The 23,342-nt window shown below is 42.4% G+C and overlaps 1 protein-coding gene across 3 annotated transcripts in view; it reads right to left on the bottom strand.

Moving 5' to 3' along the window:
* Positions 1-23,342, bottom strand: part of USP6NL (USP6 N-terminal like) — a 243,202-nt gene that overhangs the window by 128,609 nt on the left and 91,251 nt on the right. For all 3 annotated transcript variants that reach the window (XM_077471856.1, XM_077471857.1, XM_077471855.1), the window contains 2 exons: positions 14,458-14,531; positions 7,182-7,264 (listed from right to left, as the gene is read on the bottom strand). In XM_077471856.1, the coding sequence (XP_077327982.1) occupies positions 7,182-7,264; positions 14,458-14,531 (157 nt within the window). The remainder of the gene's footprint in view (positions 1-7,181; positions 7,265-14,457; positions 14,532-23,342) is intronic.

Genomic DNA, 23,342 nt, shown 5'->3' on the forward strand with positions numbered 1-23,342 from the left:
CTGTGCTATTAAATGCCTGCAATTGACCGTAAACTGCAAAACCATGTGAAGGTTGAGGGAAAAAAAAAGGACTTATAAATTACTCCACAACATTAACAATATTTCTGAATATATATATATATATATATATATATATATATATATATATATATATATATATATATATATATATATATATATATATATATATATATATATATATATATATATATATATATATATATATATATATATATATATATATATATATATATAGTATGGGAGCAAACATGAGCCAGATAGCAGGCAGCTAAAAACAAGAGAAATAGTAAACAGTATGAGATGCTTTCACTGTGAAATTGGTAATTTAAAGGACACAGGGTGTGCATATTGGCTCGGTGCAGGACTAGAGAGTGCAGATTTGGAGTGGAGAAAATTGCTTTTCCGAATTTCTCCAGGTTTTGGTATACCTGGATGGGGCTCTGTAGTTTGGAGATTCCATAGTGTCTTGGGTGGGATGGAATCTCCAACCCAGTGTCCAGGTTTTGTGGAAGACCAGCAGGGTGTGTGCTCAGGTGCACACGGTCCTTATAATGGAGGTTTAGGAATACCTCAGGGCTCCCAGTTGGAGGGAGCCAGGAGGTCTCCAGGAGTCAGAGGCTGCATGTCGGACAGTAAATGTCCCAAATGTAGCCTCTGACAGTACAATCAGAGTCAACAGACTGTAAATGAGACAGTAAATGACCTGAGGCTTGAGAGGAGCTGTGTACATTAGAGTGAAGCTGTCGGCTTTAAAGAACCTGTGGAAAGAGCAGCGTTACTGCTAAAGAGTAGCCAGGTAGGCTAGAATTTTCATGTATACATTTTACTGGAGAAGAAACCCTGTGTGGGAGACATTATCTGATGTAAGCTTTGTTTTTGTTTTTTGTTTTTTAACAAACATGGGCTGCCGGGCCCTTAAATATGATTCTGGACTGACGTGAATCACTTGAAAACGCATCTACTACTAGAGCTAAAGAACCCCATGCTACAAAATATATAATTGGCATATAGGAGACAGACCCCAAGTGATGAGGACAGTTAATATATGAATATTTATTCTGTCACATATTTAGTCTGGTTGAAAAAAAAGACATCACCTAGGTCAACCAATAAAAGGAGAGGAAAATAAAATCATGCAATCCTATATACACAATCCTTTACTCACAACTGATCCAGAGGAAGGCAAAAAAAAAAACCTAGAAAATCATGAACCAATTTGCTTCAGCGAGGGGAAAACTTTTCTTCCTGATCCGAGAGGCAAACGGATATTCACCATTTTACCTATACAAGTTAATATTCAGTTGTATTATGTACATTTAGAAAAAGACTCCAGGCCTATTTTAAAGGGATGAATATCACAGTACTTGAGTAAAAAGAGAATCAGAATATGCATCCATGAGTACAAACACAAAGGCCATCTTATGATGGATTGGAGCAGATCATTGTATGGATGGGACATATGGAAGTAGTGTTCAAGATGGCCTTTGTACATATTCTAATGCTCCTTTTACTCAAGTACTGTGATATTCATCTCAAATATTCAGATATTTCCAGTGGTTGTAACCCAAACACAAAAAAAAGTCCTGTACCTTTAAGGCATGATCACAGTGCTTGTGCTGTATAATTTGTCCCTTCCTATGTTGTCATATAACTGGTTGAGCCTACTTGTTGTGTCCCCCTGTCTGTGCAAAGCAAGGCAATCATAGCTTCTAAGGCCGCGTACACACGCGGGGACTGTTCGCTCAACTTTGTCCGCTGAACAGTGTTTCGGCGGACAGTCCGCTCGTGTGTGGGCTTTCAGCGGACAGTTTCAGCGGACAGTCTGACGAACAAAGTTTTTCGGAAATTCCGAAAAACTGTCCGCTGAAACTTGGTTTGAGCGGACAGTCCGCCCGTGTGTAGGCTTGTTCGTCAAACTAAGTCTCGCGCATGCTCAGAAAGAATTTACACGCCGAAGGTTGCATTGCAGTGTATAGGACGTCGTTTTCTAGTCCCGTCGTACGTGCTGTTCACGTCATCGCGCACGGTTTCAGCGGACTGTTCGATCGTCGTGTGTGGGCAAGTCCGTCCATGCTAATTTTGAGCGGACTGTCCGCTGAAACTGTTTGACGGATAAAGTTGAGCGAACAGTCCCCGCGTGTGTACGCGGCCTAAGCCATGATCCCATGGTTAGTTTACATGCCTCCTTCAGCCCACTCTCTGCTTTGAGTCTCTCCCCTCCCTCCCTGCCTGTCTGTGTGAGAGCGGTTCATAGATAGAGGAAGAAGAGCGGAGGAGGATCACTTGACTGCACAACTGCGGTGTGAGAAAAGGTATTTAGCTGCATGTAAAAGGTATTTATCGGCAACATAATCTGGAGGGGATACATGTAAAGTCACAATGTTAACTTTTCCTTCATCGCTTAATGTCTGCGCCAGTTATATATTTCTATTGTTTTTAGCTGCCTATCTGGCTCTTGTTTGCTCCCATAACTGCCTCAGTGAGGGATGAGGAGGCTCTGGCGGGACCTGTGACAGGGTTAGCAATTTCTTCTCTTCGACATTGGTGACCTCCACACCTCCTGAGGAAGTAGCTTTGTGCCATGAAACATGTAGAGGAACTACAAGACTGGAATCGTCTCCCATGCGTTTATATGCATCTTATCAATATTGTTTATTTGTTGAGACATTGGCTACAGTCATAGTTGATTTGAACAGCTGTATGCTCATATTGCACGCGGAAAAGTCACAACTATAGGCAAGGCTTTTGAGGAGGTCCAATATATGTATATGTTTTTAATCAGATTTTGCTATAATGTACATTTATATTTTTATAATACTCAGAAATATTGCTAATGTTGTGGAGTCTTTCCTGGGGGAAATATTTTGGCACTTTCATTAGGATATTCAATTGATAGTAAACCCTCTTCATCTATCATGATGTATACACCACTAGTTTGTGGCTGGCACACAAGACCACACATACAAAGGACGTTCTGTAGTTAGGATCCCATAGAACATTTCTATGCCAAACAATCTTTTGAGCTGTGAAGAAAGTTTCCATCTATTACACGCAGACAGCTCTTGATTGGAACACACAAGAGTACATCACAAGAAACTGTTGACAGAAAAATATCCAGGCTCTACTCCATTTACCGTGTTTTTCAAGGTCATAAGTTATATACTATCAATGTCCCTATTGAGAGTGATTATTCCAACTACGTAGCATCTTTCTTCACTAGAAGAGGGATAAAATGACAATCCAACAAGCATGCTTTTATAGGAATCCATAAAGTGAGCTTATGTGACTAAACCAACCCTGTGTTCATGTCTTCAAAAAAGTTAAAAAGAAATAACCTAGCGGCCTGAAAAACAATATATTTTCTTTCGGGCAATAGTATAAATTCATGTAGTAAATATGTCTTACTTTATAGTGCAGGAGGGAAAAGATAGATCTTTTCCATAGAGCATGTATCATAGATTCAGTAACTCAAACATGCACTACCCTAAAGTACATTGGAAAAAATAACAAACAGTGTAAATATACAATAAATCTTGGCAGGGACAGATAGAATAGGATGGTATAAGAACCAAAGGCAACATAACAGTTTTCTACATTTTTAAACTGAAATCTATGCAATCACAGTAACGAAGCCAACATCTTTTCAATTTATTAAATACATTTTCCCAACAAAGCATCAGGTCAGAGATTAGGAAGCATGTCCAAAAAACAGGATTTTTGTACCAGCTGTAAAAATCCTTTTCTTGGGGTCCATTCAGAGACACGGGAAGCCTTAACCTTTGGGTTATACTGCTGTCTACAGGAAGACTAGACACTGACAAAAAGTAAATAAAAAATGAGAGGCCTGCCTAGGAGAACGCCTGTCACTACTAGCATGCCTCAGCAGGGTGGCACCAGTGTCCTTCTCAGAGGGTCCAATAATAGGATTTGTGTATCCTCTGTAAAATCCAATTTCTTTTTCGTCCATTGAGGGACACAGGAAGCCTGAAAGGGTTACTAAACCCAGGAACCTGCATTCACTATATCTGGTCTCCCACAGTACACAGAACATGGAAACGCAATCATTTCACATCAGCAGTAGGGAGAGTTTTAATTCTCCTCTGACTGTACTATGAGGCTGCAAAACCCCTGACCCTCTGCCTGGACAGTGCCAATTGGCCCTATGTCGATCACATGCACCATCCTAAGAAAAAGAAAAAAGAAAAAAACTGCAGTAATACACACCAAACTGAATGCCCCCAAAGCTCTGCTTTATCAGAAGATGGATTGGGGACTGTAGAAGAAGGGGAGGATAAGAGAAGACAGGAGCCTTTCTACACAATGCGCAGGATTAACCTCTTAGGTTCCACAGTATAACAAGCATGTTCCACTGCAATTTCCCTGGCAGAGGGAGGAAACAACAGATTTAACAGATTCCATTGACTCAAACACATTAATAGCTTTGAGATCCAGAAGGGGGTAAATGCCCCTTTTGGGCTTAAGAACAGTGCACAGATGGGAATAAAAACCCCTAGAACCATTCTGTCACAGGAACTGTAATAATGATAACTTGGTCCAGAAAAACAGATTGCTCAATGGACATATGCTAATCTGTGCAGTGACCCAGGAAGGATGGAAATGGAAACTGAGGAAGGGGAAGAGAGGAAAACCCCAGATTGAAGCCCCGGGAGACCAGCTCATGCACACAAGTGTCTGAGGTGCAAACTTTTCAAGCAACCGCAAAGGTTAACAAACTCTAGAAAGTGTGGGCACAGACCTTCATAAAGAGGATGGCTGGTCTGAAAATTTGTCAGACCTTGAGGGTGAATGGGAGTCGGAAGGACGAACATGCTGGAAAGTTCCAAGCAGAGACAGAGATCAAGCAGTGATGTATACAAGTTAATAGGCTAAAACCTTATTAATGTGTGAAAAAAATAAAAAAGCAGCAGCTTAATGTGGAATACACACAGATATAGTAAAAGAGAAGTCGTGCTAACAAAGTCCCAAATATTGCATATCATGAAAATATGTGTCCATAATCGGTATGATAAAGGTAGAGCTTATTCAAAATGCCACCACAGCGATTCACATCAAAAAGTGTACCTTAAGAAATTCCTGCTTACCAGATAGCAAGCAAACAAAGCATGTGGTTATAGCCCAACCAAGGCCTTTACTTGCACAGAAGATCCTATGGATAATTGACAGGGTAGATGGCTGCAGAGTCTCTCACACACTGACAACGCTGTAGAGTCCATGACCTTCTCATTCCGTAATGACCCAAAAAGACAGACTGGCAATTGCGTAATATTGTCCAACTCGTTTTATTTTAAAAGTTATTGCACTTATATTGGTAGTTAAAAAAAGCGACTCGATTTAAACATAGGCGGCCAACTCGCAACAAGCGCCCGTCCTCCTAGTACAGATAGCATGGTGATGTCAACACGTACCCTCCTCCAGACACATTTTGTTCCCTATTGACAATGTCACTTATGACGAAACACGGTGAAGGGTATGTGTTGACATCACCATGCTGTCTGTACTAGGAGGACAGGCGCCTGTTGCAAACCGGCCGGCTATGTTTTAATCCATGCACATTTCTTAGCTACTGATGTAAGTGCAATAACTTCTTTTAAACCACTTGCCGACCAGCGGCCGCCATTATACTTCACCAGCAGCATTTCATCATATGTGACGTTGTCAATGGGGAACAAAATGTATCTGCAGGAGGGTACGTGTTGACGTCACCGTGTTGTCTGTACTAGGAGGACGGGCGCCTGTTGCGAGCCGGCCTGCTATGTTTTAATCCATGTGCTTTTAACTACCAATGTAAGTGCAATAACTTATTTTAAAATAAAACGAGTTTGACAATATTACGCCATGGCCAGTCTTTCTTTTGGGAATGAGATGATCACAGACTCTACAGCGTTGTCAGTGTGTGAGAGACTCTGCAGCCATCCACCCTGTCAATTGTCCATAGGATCTTCTGTACAAGTAAAGACCTTGGTTGGGCTAAAGCCACATGCCTTGTTTGCTTGCTATCTGGTAAGCAGGAATTTCTTAAATCACACGTTTTGATGTGAATCACTGTGGTGGCATTTTGAATAAGATCTACCTTATCATACCAATTATGGACACATATTGTCATGATATGCAATTAAGCATCCACTAGCAATATTTGGGACTTTATTAGCGTGGCTTCTCTTTTACTAGTAATGTATATAAGCATATTGATTGACGAAAAAAATTCCAAAAAGTAAATAAATAAAAACTAAAAACTTAGTCTAATACAGAGCAACTGGCTGCAGAAAAGACATCTATTCTCCTAAGACACTAGCATAACACTGTGGCATGGTAGCGGAATGGTTATCCTGGAATGGGCTACAGTTTTTTAAATTTGCCAATGTCCAAATTTTGTGTAGGCAGTAGTATTACACAAAGGTTAAGACTTCCCGAGTCCTTTAATGGAGGAAAAAGAAAGTTAATCCAGTTCTCACAAAATGTGTGAAATAGCAAAACACTTGTAATCTCTCACCTGTAGTGCTTGGGGAACATTTTTTTTTCTTATTATTTTTCTTATTAAAAGAATGCCTACAAGGTGCACGATGTGCAAAAAAAACTGTGTGAAACCAGCATGCTTGCTGTGCTTTGAAGACAAAACAAACTGTTTGAAAATCTAATAAATTAACACCATAAAAAAAAATAAAAAATAAAACACCCATAGTAAGTAAAGGTCCGTTCTGTCTAAAGCAGGGATATGCAATTAGCGGACCTCCAGCTGTTGCAAAACTACAAGTCCCATCATGCTTCTGCCTCTGGGAGTCATGATTGTGGCTGTCAGAGTTTTGCTATGCCTGATGGGAGTTGTAGTTCTGCAACAGCTGGAGGTTCGCTAATTGCATATGACTGGTCTAAAGGAAACAGTTTTCAATAGAGTCTAATTATACATCTTCTATACAGTGCCAGTGACGCTCTTGGGAGGACAGCCTACATAACAGGCTGTCAGGCTGAAGGAGGAGTAAAAAGATCCTCTAAAGTAAACAAGATTAAATGACCAAAAAACAACCAAGCAAGCATTGTCTTTATTATCTCAGTACTCAGGTCCTACATGTTAGTATGCAGAACATATCACCCAAAGTCTGCATCACGTCTAAGAAACTGAAGAAATGAAGAAATGTACTTACTGCAAAAAGCCAAATCTGTCTGTGACCTTGTAGACAAGATAATCGGCATCCTCCCAAGGTTCGATCTTTGCACCTTCTCGGCCCTAGCGTTTTAGAAACAAAAGCAGGAACATTTTAAGATAATTTCTTTGCTACCCAATAAAATAAATTTTAGAACCAGTCAATACAGGTGGTCCCCGGGTTACAAACAAGATATGGTCTGTAGGTTTGTTCTTAAGTTGACTAAGTCGGAACAGGTACATTTTTTTACGTGTAGCTCCAGCCAAAAAATATATTTGTAAGCTTTTTGGATAGCAAAGGGAAGGGTTATCACCCCTGTAATGTTTGTTTTGCTGTCTGTGCCCCCGGTCAGAAAATTTCACCTCACTTTCTGTACCAATGACAATTGGATTTTGAAAATTTGGGGTTGTTGTGGAAACAAGCCTTGGTGATAAAAGCATCAGTGGAGACAACTTTTTTCCCATAATAACTTACAGAAGTGAATGTATCTTCCTAGGGGTAGATTTGCTCTCACTTCCTGTTGTCTCCCTCCATTTGTAAGTATGAGTCATTTGTAAGTCGGATCTTTGTAACTAGTGGACCGCCTGTACAACCCCTAAAAGTAGAATAATGTCTAAACCACTAAATGAAGCACAAACATTCAGGTTAATGAGCAATATGTCACACTCTCTCTTCCTACAACAGTGTTTTTGCCACAGCTACCCAACTCAACAAAACTGTAAGTGGGGGGAGCACTGGGGATACCATTTTTACGATATTTTGTGGCGTTGAAGTAAGAATTTCCTCTCTGTTTTCCCTCCTTGTGCCACTCACGATAAACATATACAAAGTCCACATGCGGCGCTAAATTTACAGTATATCCAAGGGAGAGTTGATAAACCTGTCACCAGCTTCAATGTGTATGGGAATGCACAGCACACCATTGTGGAAATCCAATCTGCTTACCAGATGGCTGTAAAAAGTAGGCATGTAATAGACAGACCAAGACCACAGCTCCACTCTCCAGCCTTAAATAGTGGGTGTGTAGTATTCAAGCATGGTAATCAATGAAAAGATAAGGCAGGAATTAGTGAAGCCTGCATGGTAATATCAATTTTTTTATTGTGGTAACTTACATTTCAGTGCAAGAAAACAAACATCATGATGTACATATGGCCACGGCTCTAAGCGTGCTAGTGTCAGCCCGCCTGACATGTTTCACCCAACAGGATATCATCAGAGGCGTGGCAAGGCGACAACAGCACGCCCCTTTAACAGTCACGAATGATGCTCATCCCAGAAGAATAAACCCCCGGAATGCCAGACAAATGAGGACAGAGTCGCACCTGCTCTCTACCACCAAATCAGAGTCATGGATGACATCCCGGAAAAATTAACCCTTGAGTGATGCGACCGCCGGAAATTAGGTCAGTGGAGTGCACACCGCGCGCTTGCACTCAACCGCCCGATAATCACCTATGAATGACACAACACCCAGAACCACCAAACTGAACAAATGACCGGACTGTACTGGGTGAGCATCACCCATAATAAACAAACAAAATCACATATTTTTCGTTGTCTGAAAGTACATTTTTGCCAAGATTAAAAATCCCAGTATCGATTACATCCTTCTCTTTTTTCAATCCTCTGGTCCCTCTTTTGGTTCTCCATCCAGTTTGTTTTTTTGGGGGCCCTTTAGAAAAAAAAAAAATTCTGAACAAGGTGGGAGGACCCTTAGTGGGGTATTGTGGTCTCCTAGGAGAATAACCAGGACAATCCCACCCAGAATATGCACGTTCCTTGGTGTTCGCTGAGATGGATGTTGGACTACATATCCACTGTCATAATCCTCTATCTAGAGGCTCGTAATGGTTATAAACAGGTACCCCACCAGAGTTAGGTCGTGAGGATGATTATATTGAACAGGATCATTCCTTGTATTATTGAAAAGGGCAGATCTGGCTTGAGGGCTGTTGGGATTAAATGGTTTCTTGGGTCAAACTTTCTTCCAAATGCCGACGGGTGTATTAGTATTTTTGCGACTCCCACCTCTCAATTAAAAACTGGGGGTATTGGATCCTACATTTATAGCTGGTTCTGAGGTTTGCTCCAGCCCCCCTGACCTGCCATTTAAAAACTGGATTAGGGCCGGTTCACACAGGGGGCGATGCGAGGCGACACCGACTTGCCTCGCCGCGACCTGAGCGGCGACTTGCAAATGACTTCTGTATAGAAGTCAATGCAAGTCGCCCCGAGGTCACCCAAAAGTAGTACAGGAACCTTTTTTCTGAGTCGGAGCGACTCGAGTCGCTCCTCTCAGAACGGTTCCATTGTACAGAACGGGGGCGACTTGTCAGATCGCGGCACGGCAAGTCGTGTCGCCCCCCGTTTGAACCGACCCTCAGTCTTCGTCATCTAGGTCCCTAAAATATTTATTTTTCTATCAATGGGTCTAAAGCAGTGATGGCAAACCTTGGCACCCCAGATGTTTTGGAACTACATTTCCCATGATGCTCTGGCACTCTGCGGTGTAGTGGAGCATCATGGGAAATGTAGTTCCAAAACATCTGGGGTGCCAAGGTTCGCCATCACTGGTCTAGAGTCTCTTTCTCTAAAATCTTTACAAGGTTATCAGACTTGTTTTTATACTTGTCTAATTCTTTGTATGATAATTTATCTTTGACATCAGAAATGTCTTCAAGTTTATTCAACTTTCTTCTCTTCCTAGCTATTAGAAACCCCAGAGCATCAAGTCCCACATCGTTAAAATATTTATACCAACCCAGAGGATCTACTTCATCATCCTGAGATGTTCACTCAAACCTTAGGCTTCTGGGAACAATTTTGTCATCCGAGTATTTCTAAGAATGCCACATCCCAGTTTACATGCATTTCTGTTACCATAAGGTTTTTTTAATCTCCTATATCTAAATGCTGTTTGTCCTCTGCATTGTTAAAGACTTCCTTAAGAGCTATAGAACGTGAAATTCTAAAATCAAAAACATCCATTCTATTTTATTCCAATCAAAAAGAGCAGCGGATATAAAATCAAAGGTGATCGTCTGGTGGTGGAGCGCAAGTGCGGTGCATGATGCGCTCCACTGACCTAATTTCCAGCGCCACTCCAGGGTTTATTCTTCTGGATGGCCATCATCCGTGATTTCGATTTGTACTAGCCGATTTAAATACACTAACAAGTTGAAGTGGACCTCAAAATAATACTTCATTTATATCAGTTACTGCAAACAGCGTCTTTCCTTTTAGGTCTAAAGGTCTTACGTGATTAAACGCTGATAAACTGAGGCACCCCAACCAGGGATAAATGGATTGTTTCAGCCTTATAACTGCAAGAGAGCTTGCTGAAAAAACAGACTTCCTGGCTGGATCACCAGATAAAAATAGAAGAAAGAATTCCTAAAAAAGTAAACTAAGAAGTGGTAAACTGCAATGTAATAAATGTTTACTTTTGCGTCTCGTACTGCCTCTGTCCATCCTAGATCTTATCTTAAGACAAGTCAATTGTTGCCTATACTTTGGATCTGACAGTGAGAGTGGATTCGTAATTTAGCCCACAAAATGAAACTAGGAGCCAAATCCATTAAATGTTGAGTGGATTTTCAGTATTGCAGGGTCTTCAAAGGGATAAAACATGCAGAAATGTGTACATGCAGAGACGTATTGCATTTTTTTTTTTCCCTCTAACTCACTTCTATGTTTTTCTACATCTTTGAACAGTATGCAATAAAAAGATGCAAACTGTATACCACAAGATTCTTACCACCAATGGGTCACTCTTACAATCAATTGTATCTTGTTTTCTATACTTTGAAGGGCTGTTAATATGTATATTAGCTGTCCACCTAGAACATTTATACCCACTCTGCTTTAAAGACATTGTAAAGTCTTCTGGGTTTTTTTCGGTTAAAAAAAAAAAAAAAAAAAAAAAAAAAACACACATTATACTTACCTGCCCTGTGTAATGGTTTTCCACAGAGCAGCCCAGATCCTCCTCTTCGAGTCTCTTTTCAGCACTCCTGTACCCTCCTTCCTGTTGAGTGCCCCAACAGAAGGGCGGCTTGCTATGGGGGCACACAAGCCGAGCCACAGCTCCCTGTGTCTAGACACGGAGCCGCGATGCAGCCACACCCCCTTTCTCAACTCATTGGCTGACTGACAGAAACAGGAGCCAATGGTGCCACACTGCTGTCTCAGCCAATGAGGAGGGGAGTCCCAGGCAGCCGAGACACTCCACTCCTGTAACATCTCTGGACCTAGAGGGACCTCAGCTAAGTATTAGAGGGGCTGGGGGGGGGGGGGGGCTGCTGCCTGCACAAAGAAGGTGTTTTATCTTATTGCACAGAATGCATTAAGATAAGAAAAAAAAAAACCTTCTGCCCTTACAATCACTTTAAGATGGATAAATAGTGAGTAACAATTCTATGTCTACTCCAACACTGAATTGACATTACTGACAGATGAAGCATCGGCAGCCAAATTCCAAAGCAACTTTATTATTTCCAAATTAGACCTACTCAGTTATGACATGGTTGAAAAAAATAAAATAAAAAAAATCACTCCACCTTTAGTCACATCACTTGCATGTAACAAGGAATGTACAGGCAGCTGGATCCTGGGAAAATCTTCACTGCTGAGATGTCCGTCCTCTTCCTGTCTCTGAACTGAAAACCCCCATATTCCTCCTCCTCCTCCACAGAGAAAAGGTCTTTCATTGGATACAGTCTAACACAATCCGTGAATGTGTGAAAGAATCCTGTGACTGATCAGACTCTCCCCCATTAACAGCTCAATGTTGGAGGAGGGGGCATGTCCCCGTCAGACCCTGTACTGCTGTTTTGCCTGAAGGATAAAGCTGCTGATGTGACTAAAAGGTGTAGGGATTTTTTTTCAACTTTAGCTTCAAAAAATGTTCTCATGTATATGCCTATTGGAATCACCCCAGGTGCCCAGGTTAGCATTTTGGCTGCTGACTTAGGTCTACCTCGCCACAAGAGACTTCTAGCCCACAGTCACTTCAGCACATGTTTGGCCATACCAGTTTAAGCCCTTGCTTTCTGCAAGAATATTCCATCAAGCTAATTTTTATTGGCGTTTTCCTGACCATCGAGTCATTGGATTCCAGCCTTAGGCAGCTCCAGTTTGCTTATCGGCAGGTCCGGTTGGGCTCATTGCGCCCCGTGGGTGTCTACCAAGAGACAGCTTTGCCTGTCATCTTTGTTTTTATCTTTTTGCAGCTACGTGTGGGGCTGCAACTAACGATTATTTTCATAATCGATTAATCGGCCGATTATTTTTTTCGATTAATCGGATAAAAAAAAGGGGGGGGGAGAAATATATATATGCGCGCGCACACACACACACACACATATACACGTGTCCCCCCCCCCCCAGTATAGATGACACATTCCTCCCCTCTCACATGGTGTCACTGCCCCACCTCCTCTCAGTGCTCCCCTCCCCCCTCCGGTGTCTCAGGTTTTCTCACCCCTTCATGGTGACAGTGGCTCCTCCTCGGTGTGCCGGGGTGGTGTGGGGTGGAGTCTCAGTACGGACCCGCCACACGTGACTCGGCCAACTCCTCCAAATGGAGCGAAGGGCACCCCGAAGCCAGGAGATGGATGCACGCATGTGCAGAGCACAACCTTCAATCACGGCAGCGCTGGAAAGCGGGGACAGAAGAAGAGGACGGGGGATGTGCGGGGACAGAGGAAGAGGACGGGGGATGTGCGGGGACAGAGGAAGAGGACGGGGGATGTGCGGGGACAGAGGAAGAGGACGGGGGATGTGCGGGGACAGAGGAAGAGGACGGGGAATGTGCGGGGACAGAGGAAGAGGACGGGGAATGTGCGGGGACAGAGGAAGAGGACGGGGGAATGTGCGGGGACAGAGGAAGAGGACGGGGGAATGTGCGGGGACAGAGGAAGAGGACGGGGGATGTGCGGGGACAGAGGAAGAGGACGGGGGAATGTGCGGGGACAGAGGAAGAGGACGGGGGATGTGCGGGGACAGAGGAAGAGGACGGGGGATGTGCGGGGACAGAGGAAGAGGACGGGGGATGTGCGGGGACAGAGGAAGAGGACGGGGGATGTGCGGGGACAGAGGAAGAGGACGGGGGATGTGCGGGGACAGAGGAAGAGGACGGGGGATGTGCGGGGACAGAGGAAGAGGACGGGGGATGTGCGGGGACAGAGGAAGAGGACGGTGATGTGCAGGGACAGAGGAAGAGGACGGGGGATGTGCGGGGACAGAAGAAGAGGACGGGGGATGTGCGGGGACAGAAGAAGAGGACGGGGATGTGAGGGGACAGAAGGAGATCGCACGGGGACATAAGAAGTCAGGACTTTTTAGGAAAGTTGGAGGGAAGATGAAGTCTCTGAGGGCTGAACTTCATTCAATCTGCTACTTGACAAGGCAGGCTGTATGGAAAGGGTTAATGTTAGAGTAATCCCCCTCCCCCTATACACAGACCCCAGCAATGTGAGGACTGAGGAACTCATCCTGCACCGTACAATAACACTGACAGACAGCAGGGAGAACCGACCGGTAGTCCCGCCACGGGGGATGTGCGGGGACAGAAGAAGGGGACGGGGGATGTGCGGGGACAGAAGAACTCTGTGACTCCTCCAGAATTCATTCACTTGGGCTGACACAGGCTGAACGCCGCGCTGGGGGTGACGTTAGCACGCAGCTCGCCGCCGCCGGGTGTACCAAGATGGCCGCCGGCTCCGAAGCTAGGCCGAAGCCGCAGTCTTTCCTAATCACATGGTGCGGACCAACTAATCGATAATGAAAATCGTTCACAACGATTTTCATTATCGATTATTATCGATAATATCAATTAATCGTTTCAGCCCTAGCTACGTGCATCATCTGACATGCGTATCTGTGAAGAAAATCAAATCATTTGCTATTCGAAACGTGTCGGCTGTCCCTGTAGCTCGCGTACATAATAAAGGTCATTTTGTTACATTGTTGCTGTGTCCAATGTATACTGTTCTACTCACGATTGTGCTTTTAACCAAGTGTGATATACTGTAATAAAGATTTGTGTATTTTTACCTTTTGGAGCTAGTCTGCGGTGCCACTATACAAGTCCTTCGTTTCCCAGGGGGGTATTGTGTTTCTATTAAAGCCACTCGGGCACCACATTTTTTTCATAAAAGGGGTTCTTGTTGTGACAGAGCAACGTTAAAAGAAAATCATCCTAGCTAAACTGAGCGTTTCTTTAAGGAACTGATAAAAGGTACTAAACAGGGGGGAAAGAAAAAAACCTCACCTTGTCATATTTGGCAACAATATCAGCTCGTTCTTGTGCAGATTTAATGGCCACATCTTCCTCAGAGTCTGGATCTGTAAGAAGTGAGTGAACAAAGAATATTTACTCAGACTGTGACAAAGACCCCATGAATACTGCTCAAATGAAATTGCCAGCACAATATTTAATTTACAGTCAAGTTCATTTTTTAGACAACGGTACACACATCAATAACATGCCATTTCATCTTTTGTCACTACCAACTGCAAAATAAAGAAAGCTAATGATTATGAACACTGTATAATGGACTTATTTTAAAAAAATAAATAAAAAAATAGACGAAACAAGATGACATTTAAAAAAAGCTCCATATTAGCTGAATATTTGATAAATGCTTATCTGATCAGAGTGCTAAATATTAGGATATCACCTTTGAAGATGCTTTATAGGGAAATGAAAGCACCCATTTGTTACGTCACCAGACCGTACCAGAAACTGAAGCTCCACTTATGATTCCATTTAGAGGGTTTCACTCTTTTTGATGGGTTTCTCATTTATTATGAAAAAGTAGCAAAAAATGTAAAATAATATTGCTATAGGTTGTAGAGAGGCATAGAGGGTTGAAAAGAACCTTTCTGCTGGAATCTCTGAGAAATATAAACAGCCTGCTGGTAGGTTAGCCAGTCAGCACTGAGAATAGAAATATCAATTTTGGACGAACTTAATTATCAGTTTGCTGTTCGGAGAGTACCAAAAGATCGAGCTAGCATGTGCTAAACTAAACTATTGTTCAGATGCAACAAGAAATGCGTGACCAAGCGTCAATCCATTATTCTCAAGGCAGCCTGTGCAATTGCGGAGTCTACCGCTCTGTGAATCAGGGTAGGAAAAACAAGATTTGTCTCCAAAATGCCAGCTTTAATTTCCTTTTCTTGAAGTCAGTTACATGGCGCTAAGACAAGAAGAAGATAAAAGTAGAATAACTCTGACCTCCATTCATGCTCCTAATTTATCAGAGGAATTCATTACCTCTCTTGCGTGTGCGCTCAGTCTGGGAAAGTGGCATTCTATGGAATTGTTAGACTAGAAGTCTTAGCTTTCACAATGTCTGGACATAAACGGCTGTTGGAGTTCATTGAAAATTTGATTTTGAGCTTTCAGACCCAGTAAATCTGACTAACTGTATCAGAAATATGTGACCTCAGGTTCTTGTATGAGGGAAAATGGACACTGAAGGGTCTTGTTCTCCAGGAAATGGGTTTCTGCATGTCTAGAAATAAAAACCAATCATAATGGCACTAGACAGCAGCCTCCTACACAGCATTGTGAGCAAAATCCCAACTACACTCGAAAATAATCTCCTTCAACTATTATACTAGAAATCACAGTAAGATAAAACTCAATTTGCCAGCCCTGCCAAAGTGTTAGTGGATTTCCATACAAATATGATTCCAAGAATGACCAGCTTCAACTACCTCCATAACACTCAATTTAAAGTGGTTGTAAACCCTTACAAAACACTTTGACCTACAGGTAAGCCTAGATTAAGGTTTACCTGTAGGTCCAAGAAATATCTCCTAAACCTGCACGGTTTAGGAGATATTTACAAAAAGACAGGCACCGCTGTCTACGGCGCATGTGCCATAGACAGCGGCGTGCAGGCGCACCGAGTGTGCTGCTGCCAACGCCAATGTGCCGTTAGCGGCGGCTCCCGTGCGCATGCGTGGGAGTGACGTCATCACTGCTCCGCCGCTGTGAGTGGCCGGAGCAGCGATACCCAGAAGATGGATGCTCAGGACTACAGGGGAGAGCAGCGACATCGCTGGCTCCTGTGTCAGATAAGTGACACATAATGGGCTACTATGCGATGCATAGTAGTCCATTATGCTTTACCTTCACAGGGAGACAGAAGTAGTAAATCCATTAGGGTTTACTTCCTCTTTAACCACTTCCAGTCTGTACCAATTCTGACATTCATTCCTACATGCAAAAAAAAAAAAACTGCATTTTTTTGCTAGAACCCCCAAGAATAAAATGGTGGGTGAAGCAATTTTTAACGTCACGTCATAGTTATGCAGCGGTTTTTCGAAAATACATTATAATTTTAATGCACAAAAACACAATATAATACCCAATTGTTTGGTAAAATATAAAAGATGATGTTATGATGTTTATTTCTGTAAATAGAAAAACTACTTTCAAACACAACTTAACAGTATGTTTATGTAAACTGGCATATGCAAAAAATACCAAAATATTATATATATATTTTTTGGTACCTTTAATTTTTTTTTTCAACTTTATTGCAATCACAAGGGATGAACAACAACCCTTGTGATATGTGAGATTGGGTTGATCTAATGCTTTACCAAGCCAGTAATGGCTTGTTTACATGAGATGGAAACCAGAAGTGGCAAAATCCTAGTCACTTCCAGTTTCTGACATCACACAGTGGGAGGAACAACTTCAGTTGCTCTCACCATGTGCCCAGTGCCGGACGCCGCCAGTTGAACCCTTTCCAGGCTCCCCAATCGGACGGGAGAGGCTGAAAAAGGCAGAAGTGGGGGGGGGGGGGGCTTTTAAAGTAATCCAGTGGCCCCATAGCTGCACAGACTACTTTTACTAGAAAGAGAATTGCTGTGGATAAAACTGATGCCAGGATCATGACTGTAGCTGAAGTCATGATCCCAATATAACCACTTAGAATGTTTGATCAGTTAAAGGAACAGAACAAGCTGAACCCACCAAGCATTTGTTAAAATATGTTAAAACCTAAAACCTGCAAAAAGTCAATATATAAATAGACAATCCACACAAAAAGCATTGACATCCAGATACGAGGAATGGCCATAGAGTTCTGGCAGTGATCAGGTCACTTCTGCCCTTTCTTCTGCTGATCCGCTGAAGAAAGCTAGTCACAAAACTTCTGCCAATGACTCCAATAGAGCTAACCAAGATAATGGAAAAAGAAAAAAAAAATACCACATTGTAGAATCAGGTAACCGTGCTAAATGCAGCTATATTTCTGCTCAACAAAACTGTGCAACTCAGTAGCATGTTTATACAAACTGACATATGTAAATATGTAACCAAACTTCGCATTATACTGTTTGTATAAAAGCAAGAGCACACTGAGTAACCTTGTCGCTATGCATATACGCACTGACTTATCACAGTAGCTCTAAACTAAGTTAAATAATCAATTGAAAGCATTTTGCTAGATCTTTAACATAAAAAATACCTGTAGAACCTGCCAGACATTGTGTAAGCTCAAATGCCTGTGCTTCTGACTGTGCTGACTGCAATCAATTACGGTAGAATAGTTCTCTGCATGGGCGTCTGCAGAATTTTTTTCAGGAGGGGGCATCATTTTAGGTCACCCATGCCCCACCCCGTTTTGACAATGTCATGAAGGGGAGTGGCTTAGTCATCACAAAGAGCAGGTATGTGCCCATCAAATGTGGCCTGTACAGTATATGTATATATAGAGGGTGGATATTATTAACATATACAGGAAGGAAGGCAGTGTATATAGCTGTATACAGGACAGACGATATGATCTTTCCTATATCTGGCACCCCCTTCACTGATTATACCTGTATTCACTCAGCTCCCCCCCTCTGTATATATGTCAGGCGCACACACACACACACACCTCTGCGCCGCCTCCTCCCCCCCCCCCCCCAAACAGCCTCCTCCCTTTACTTGTACTCACAGGCCCCACTTGTAAGGTGGTCTTCCTTCTCCCAAGTCCTATTTCCACATGTCCCTGTGAAAATACAACAGGCAGCAAAGCAGACACAAGGGGTGCACATACAGGAAGCAGCCAGGGGTGGCAGTAAAGAGCTCTGTAAGCTCAGTGACACTGATCTGCGGCAGCTGTGGAGCCAACTCGCACAAAGTCAGCACCGCTACAGATGTGGCCATGGCAGACCCTTGCCAATTCCGGGGGGGGGGGGTCACTGGCCCCCCCTTACCCCTACAGAGGTACGTAAATTGCCTGAAACAAAATGATGAGAGAAGACTGTGTTGCGTAATAGTAAAACACATCTTCTCCTAGGGTGACAACGCCGCTCCTCCATGGATACAATACAGTGAGCAAGTGTTGCCACATTGGAACAGGAAGTATGTTCCTACAAGATCAGCAGGTGAAAAAGAGAAAAAGAAAATGAAAAAAAAAAAGAAAAAAAAAAAACAAACAAATGCCACAACGACATCTAAGGATTGGTAGTCTGCAAAAAATTTTGATTTGTTCATGAGTTTAGATAGGCTTCAATGATTTTCATGGAATATTGCTTTAAAGTAGTAAACTAGATCAAATTTAACTCATTGCAAATCCAAACAATTCAAACTGAGTAAAAAGATGAAACCATGCAGAAACCGAGGTTGTCTAGTAAAAACTGCATTCCAGAACGATAAGATCTAGACATGTAGTATCATTCTCTGAAGCCACAAATAAATCTTGACTTTTTTTTTATTTATTTTTTTATAAGAAGTCACATTAACTATGGCCTTCCCCCTCCTGGGCATCCCGGACTCGTCAACAACAGCACCGATAACTTCATAAGAATATTATGGAAGATTGTGATCTGCAAGAGTTCAAGGCAAGGAATACACCTGCAAGCTCTGTATACATCTCAGAGAACCAAACATGTTCAGTAAAAACAGAAACTGAACACAATGGACAACGTAGACAAAAACCACCCCAAAGAAGTGCAAATACAAGTGACTTATTCATAGCATATTACCAAACTCATATCAGTCAGAGGAATACCATATCCTGCCATCAGATGTAAATATACTTTCATTGAGAAGCTGGCAACTTTAAAAAAAAAAAAAATTTAATTTGGCGTGCGTCTCTACACACATACAAATATACACAAAAGCACACACATACAGAAACAGCGCGCTGCAGACAAAGCCATCCCAATGGTGGGAAGGGTGTAAAATTGTTGGTTGAACAGTGTCTGCATCCAACCAGATGTAACCGTCAGATGCTTTTTCACCTTAATGCATAGGATGCATTAAGGTGAAAAAACAGGAACCTCACAACCCCTTTAAAAGGAGAAGAATAGCCTTTTTTGGCTATACTCCTCCTATGGATCACAGAAGGGCAGTATGTTTTGCACTCCTGTGACCCATTTTCAGCCAACAGCAGGCTAAGGCCTGCTGTCGGCTGTCGCCACAGAGCCAGTACAGGGTCTGAAAATATCCCAACCATGTGGTCGGGAATAACCCAGCAGCCTGGACTGGCACCTAGCTCAGCCTCTGATTGATCCACTGAGAGCCTGAACCAGCCCCTGCCTCCCCTCCACCCCACAGCCCAGCATTCCAGTGAGCACTGGAAGGACAGAGCAGAGAACCAGTGATCGACAGTCCCAGCTCTCTGCTCATAGCAGAGGGGGGAAAGTGAATGGTCAGTGGTGTTTGTTCGCTCAGTTCTCACTGCAGATCCGGCAGAGGGAAAATGCAGCATTGTATTAATTGCTGCATCCCTCTTAGGGAAGTATAAATATTTCAGTTTTTTTTTTTTTTTTTTTTTTTTTTACAAAGTCTATATTTCTCTTTTAAAGCTTGGAGTACCGATACTCTGGATACAATCCACTTTCAGAATCAAAAGCCAGCTTCTGAGGCTCTCCAGATGTCAGAGCATTCCCAATAGACCTATACAGCCCCACGGAAAAGACACTGAAGCAGGCTGCAGAACCAAGTAGTGACTCAAACTGGTATATGCAGACACAGGCTTAGTACCAAGAAATGAAGTGCCATTTAGAAGATCAATTCACTAATTTTTGATACATCATTTGTGTTGAATTAGACCAGATTTAAATTTAAATCAGCATTGTGGTGCATTATATATTAACACTGCTATCAGCATTTCGATCCTTATTGCCTAGCATTAAATACAGGACACTAGAACTTTCACAAAAGCATGCCATAAGCTTTCAGAATTACAACCTGGCAGCTGCTTGCTTCCATCCTACGACTCCAAATTCCTAGTGGCCACATTGACATGTTTGTGCTGCTTGCGGCTAGCGTGATCTTGGCTACAGCTGATAGTGGAGGATGACAAGCAACTTCATTTATATTTTGTGATATTTTGTAAGTCTCCATCCCTGGAACATGTTTAATAATGGCAACTTTAGAAAAAGAATGTCTGCCATAAAATAGGTACTAGTATTCTCAAAACAGAGCAAGCGACTTCTTTCCTTAATTAAATTCCTTCAAAAATGTATTATAACGGAGAGGATTATGTTCATACAAAGATGCCTTGTACTGTAGAATGTATGCGAGTTCAATTTCACACAGCCTACGACTTAACCATCAGTATGAAGCAAGCAAGAGAACTGACCACTGAATTAGTAATCACTACAGCATAAGGGAAAGTGTGTCAACATGCCATGTAGTTCTTCAATTTGTAAGGCTTTGCTTTAACCACTTGCTTACTGGGCACTTAAACCCCCCTCCTGCCCAGACCAATTTTCAGCTTTCAGCACTGATGCACTTTGAATGACAATTGCGCGGGCATACAACACTGTACCCAAATGAAATTGTTATTTTTTTCCCACAAATAGAGCTTTCTTTTGGTGGTATTTAATTACAGCTGGGAGTTTTATTTTTTGCTAAACAAACAAAAAAAATGCAAAAAAAAAAAAAATCATGTTTAATAGTTTGTTATAAAATTTTGCAAACAGGTCATTTTTCTCCTTCATTGAAGTGCGCTGATGAGGCGGCACTGATAGGCTGCACTGGTGGGCACTGATAGGCTGCATTGGTGGGCACTGATAGGCATAGTTAAGGCGGCACTAATAGGCACAGATAAGGCGGCACGGATAGGTACCACTGATAGATGGGACTAATAGGTGGCTCTGATAAGCACTGATGGGCGGCATTGATGGGCACTGATTAGGGCTGAAACAACTAATCGATTAATCGACAACTAATCGATTATGAAATTAATCAATTATTATTTTCATAATCGATTAATCGGCCAGTAACATAATGGGGTTAAAAAAAACTAAAATGAGCCCTTTATAGTACAAAAAGAGCAAATAATCACTACTGTAAATATTACTTTCACTGTTCTACAGTAAAAAAAATGAACTCCTTACAGTAGTGGTTAGCTGCTTTTTTTGTACTATAAAGGGCTCATTTTCGTTTTTTTTGTCTTAGATCTGCTTCACATCTATGTGTTTATTGGTGCTTTTTGCAGAAATGTGCTACAGTTCATTTACATGGTTTCCTATGGGACACGTTCACATCAGAAAGTATCAGGGACTTTTAACGCAAAATGGTGCTTTATTGGTTCAATACACTTCAATGGAAAAGCTGCAGAAAAGCAGGTAATGGGTTTTTGCAGCAATTTGTGTTTTTTAATCTGCCCAAAAAAAATGCAAAAATGCAAATTGCAGTAAAATCACGTGCACAAAAATCAAAACATACAGCAAAAAGAACTGCAGAAACAGATCAAAAGCAAACTGCATAGGTGGGTACTGAGCCTTATGCTGGCCACACCGATCAATTTTTCAGATGAGAATATTCAGACGAAAAATCTTTGTACATTCGCTGAATGAAAGAATTTTGTTTGAAATTTTCACTTGTTTTTAAAATTGAATGTAATTTCTGAACGGAAACTACATACACTGTCTGAAAATTCCTTTGACTAAGACGTTTTCTATTATTTCCAAATTGTCCCGTCACTGTGGTTGAAAATGAACGTCAATTTGACCCACTTTTTTTTTTAAAGGTTATTAACCGATTAATCGAAACAATAATCGGCCAACTAATCGATTATGAAAATAATCGTTAGTTGCAGCCCTAGCACTGATGGGCACGGATATGTGGCACTGGGGTGCAGCACCTTTGTTGAGGCAGATTGTGGGCACTGCTGGGTGGCACTGTGGGCACTGCTGGGTGGCACTGTGGGCACTGCTGGGTGGCACTGACAGGGGGCAGGTGGGCACTGGCAGGGCTGACCGTGATCGGGACTGATGTCCCGATCACGGCCGCCGGTTATCGGCTCTTTTTTTCTCCTCGCGCTGACAGCGCGAGGAGGAATAATAGCCGATTACCGGATCCGTTGTATCACATGATCAGCTGTCATTGGCTGACAGCTGATCACGTGATAAGGGGTCGGGATCGACCCCTTGCTCGGATCGGTGATCAGGCGAGTCTCATAGACTCGCCGATCACAGGGGGCGCGCAGGCCACTCGTGCACGGGACGACGTCAATAGACGTAGTCCCGGCAAAAGAGGTCCGCGCTGTAGCCGTCATTCGGCTATAGCGCGGGTCTCAAGTGGTTAAAGTTCAGCTCTGGGATGCTGCCTCTTTCTTTGCATTGCAGGTAACTGCCAATTCTCTGTAGAGCACCCTAGGAGCTGACTATCTACAAATAGTGACCAATGTCATGATCCCAAACTATCCTTCTCACCTCCAGGATCTTGCTATTGGTTAGTAAGGTCACCCATCACAATTATGGGCCAATAGCAAGTTACGGGATGTGGAGGAATGAGAAGGGGGCGGCTCTCAATTTTACCTTTAATTTAAATCCTACACCAAATGCAGGGCTGGGAATTCATCCTAAAACTACAGTTATCTTTTAAAGCGGATCTTCACTGCATCTGAGCACCATAAAACAAAAAACAAACAAAACAAAAAAAACGATTTAATTCATGTTGTATATTCAAAACGTACTCCCCAATCCATTCACATCTCTATTCTTTATTTTGTTGAGAAATCACTTTGAAAAACACCCCCCTAGCATTTCTGGCCATGGCCATCTTGAGAAAGGAAAGAGGATTCATGTAGCGTATACTTCCTGGAATCCATTTGCCCTTAGTTCAAGCTCCTGAATACATCCTGGGATGTATGATATAAAATTTGCCTAGGCAAGAAACCAGGAACA

Source organism: Lithobates pipiens, unplaced genomic scaffold (assembly GCF_037356315.1).
Source record: "Lithobates pipiens isolate NorthernLeopardFrog02 unplaced genomic scaffold, aLitPip1_a1.2 Scaffold_8, whole genome shotgun sequence".
Lineage (NCBI taxonomy): Eukaryota > Metazoa > Chordata > Amphibia > Anura > Ranidae > Lithobates > Lithobates pipiens.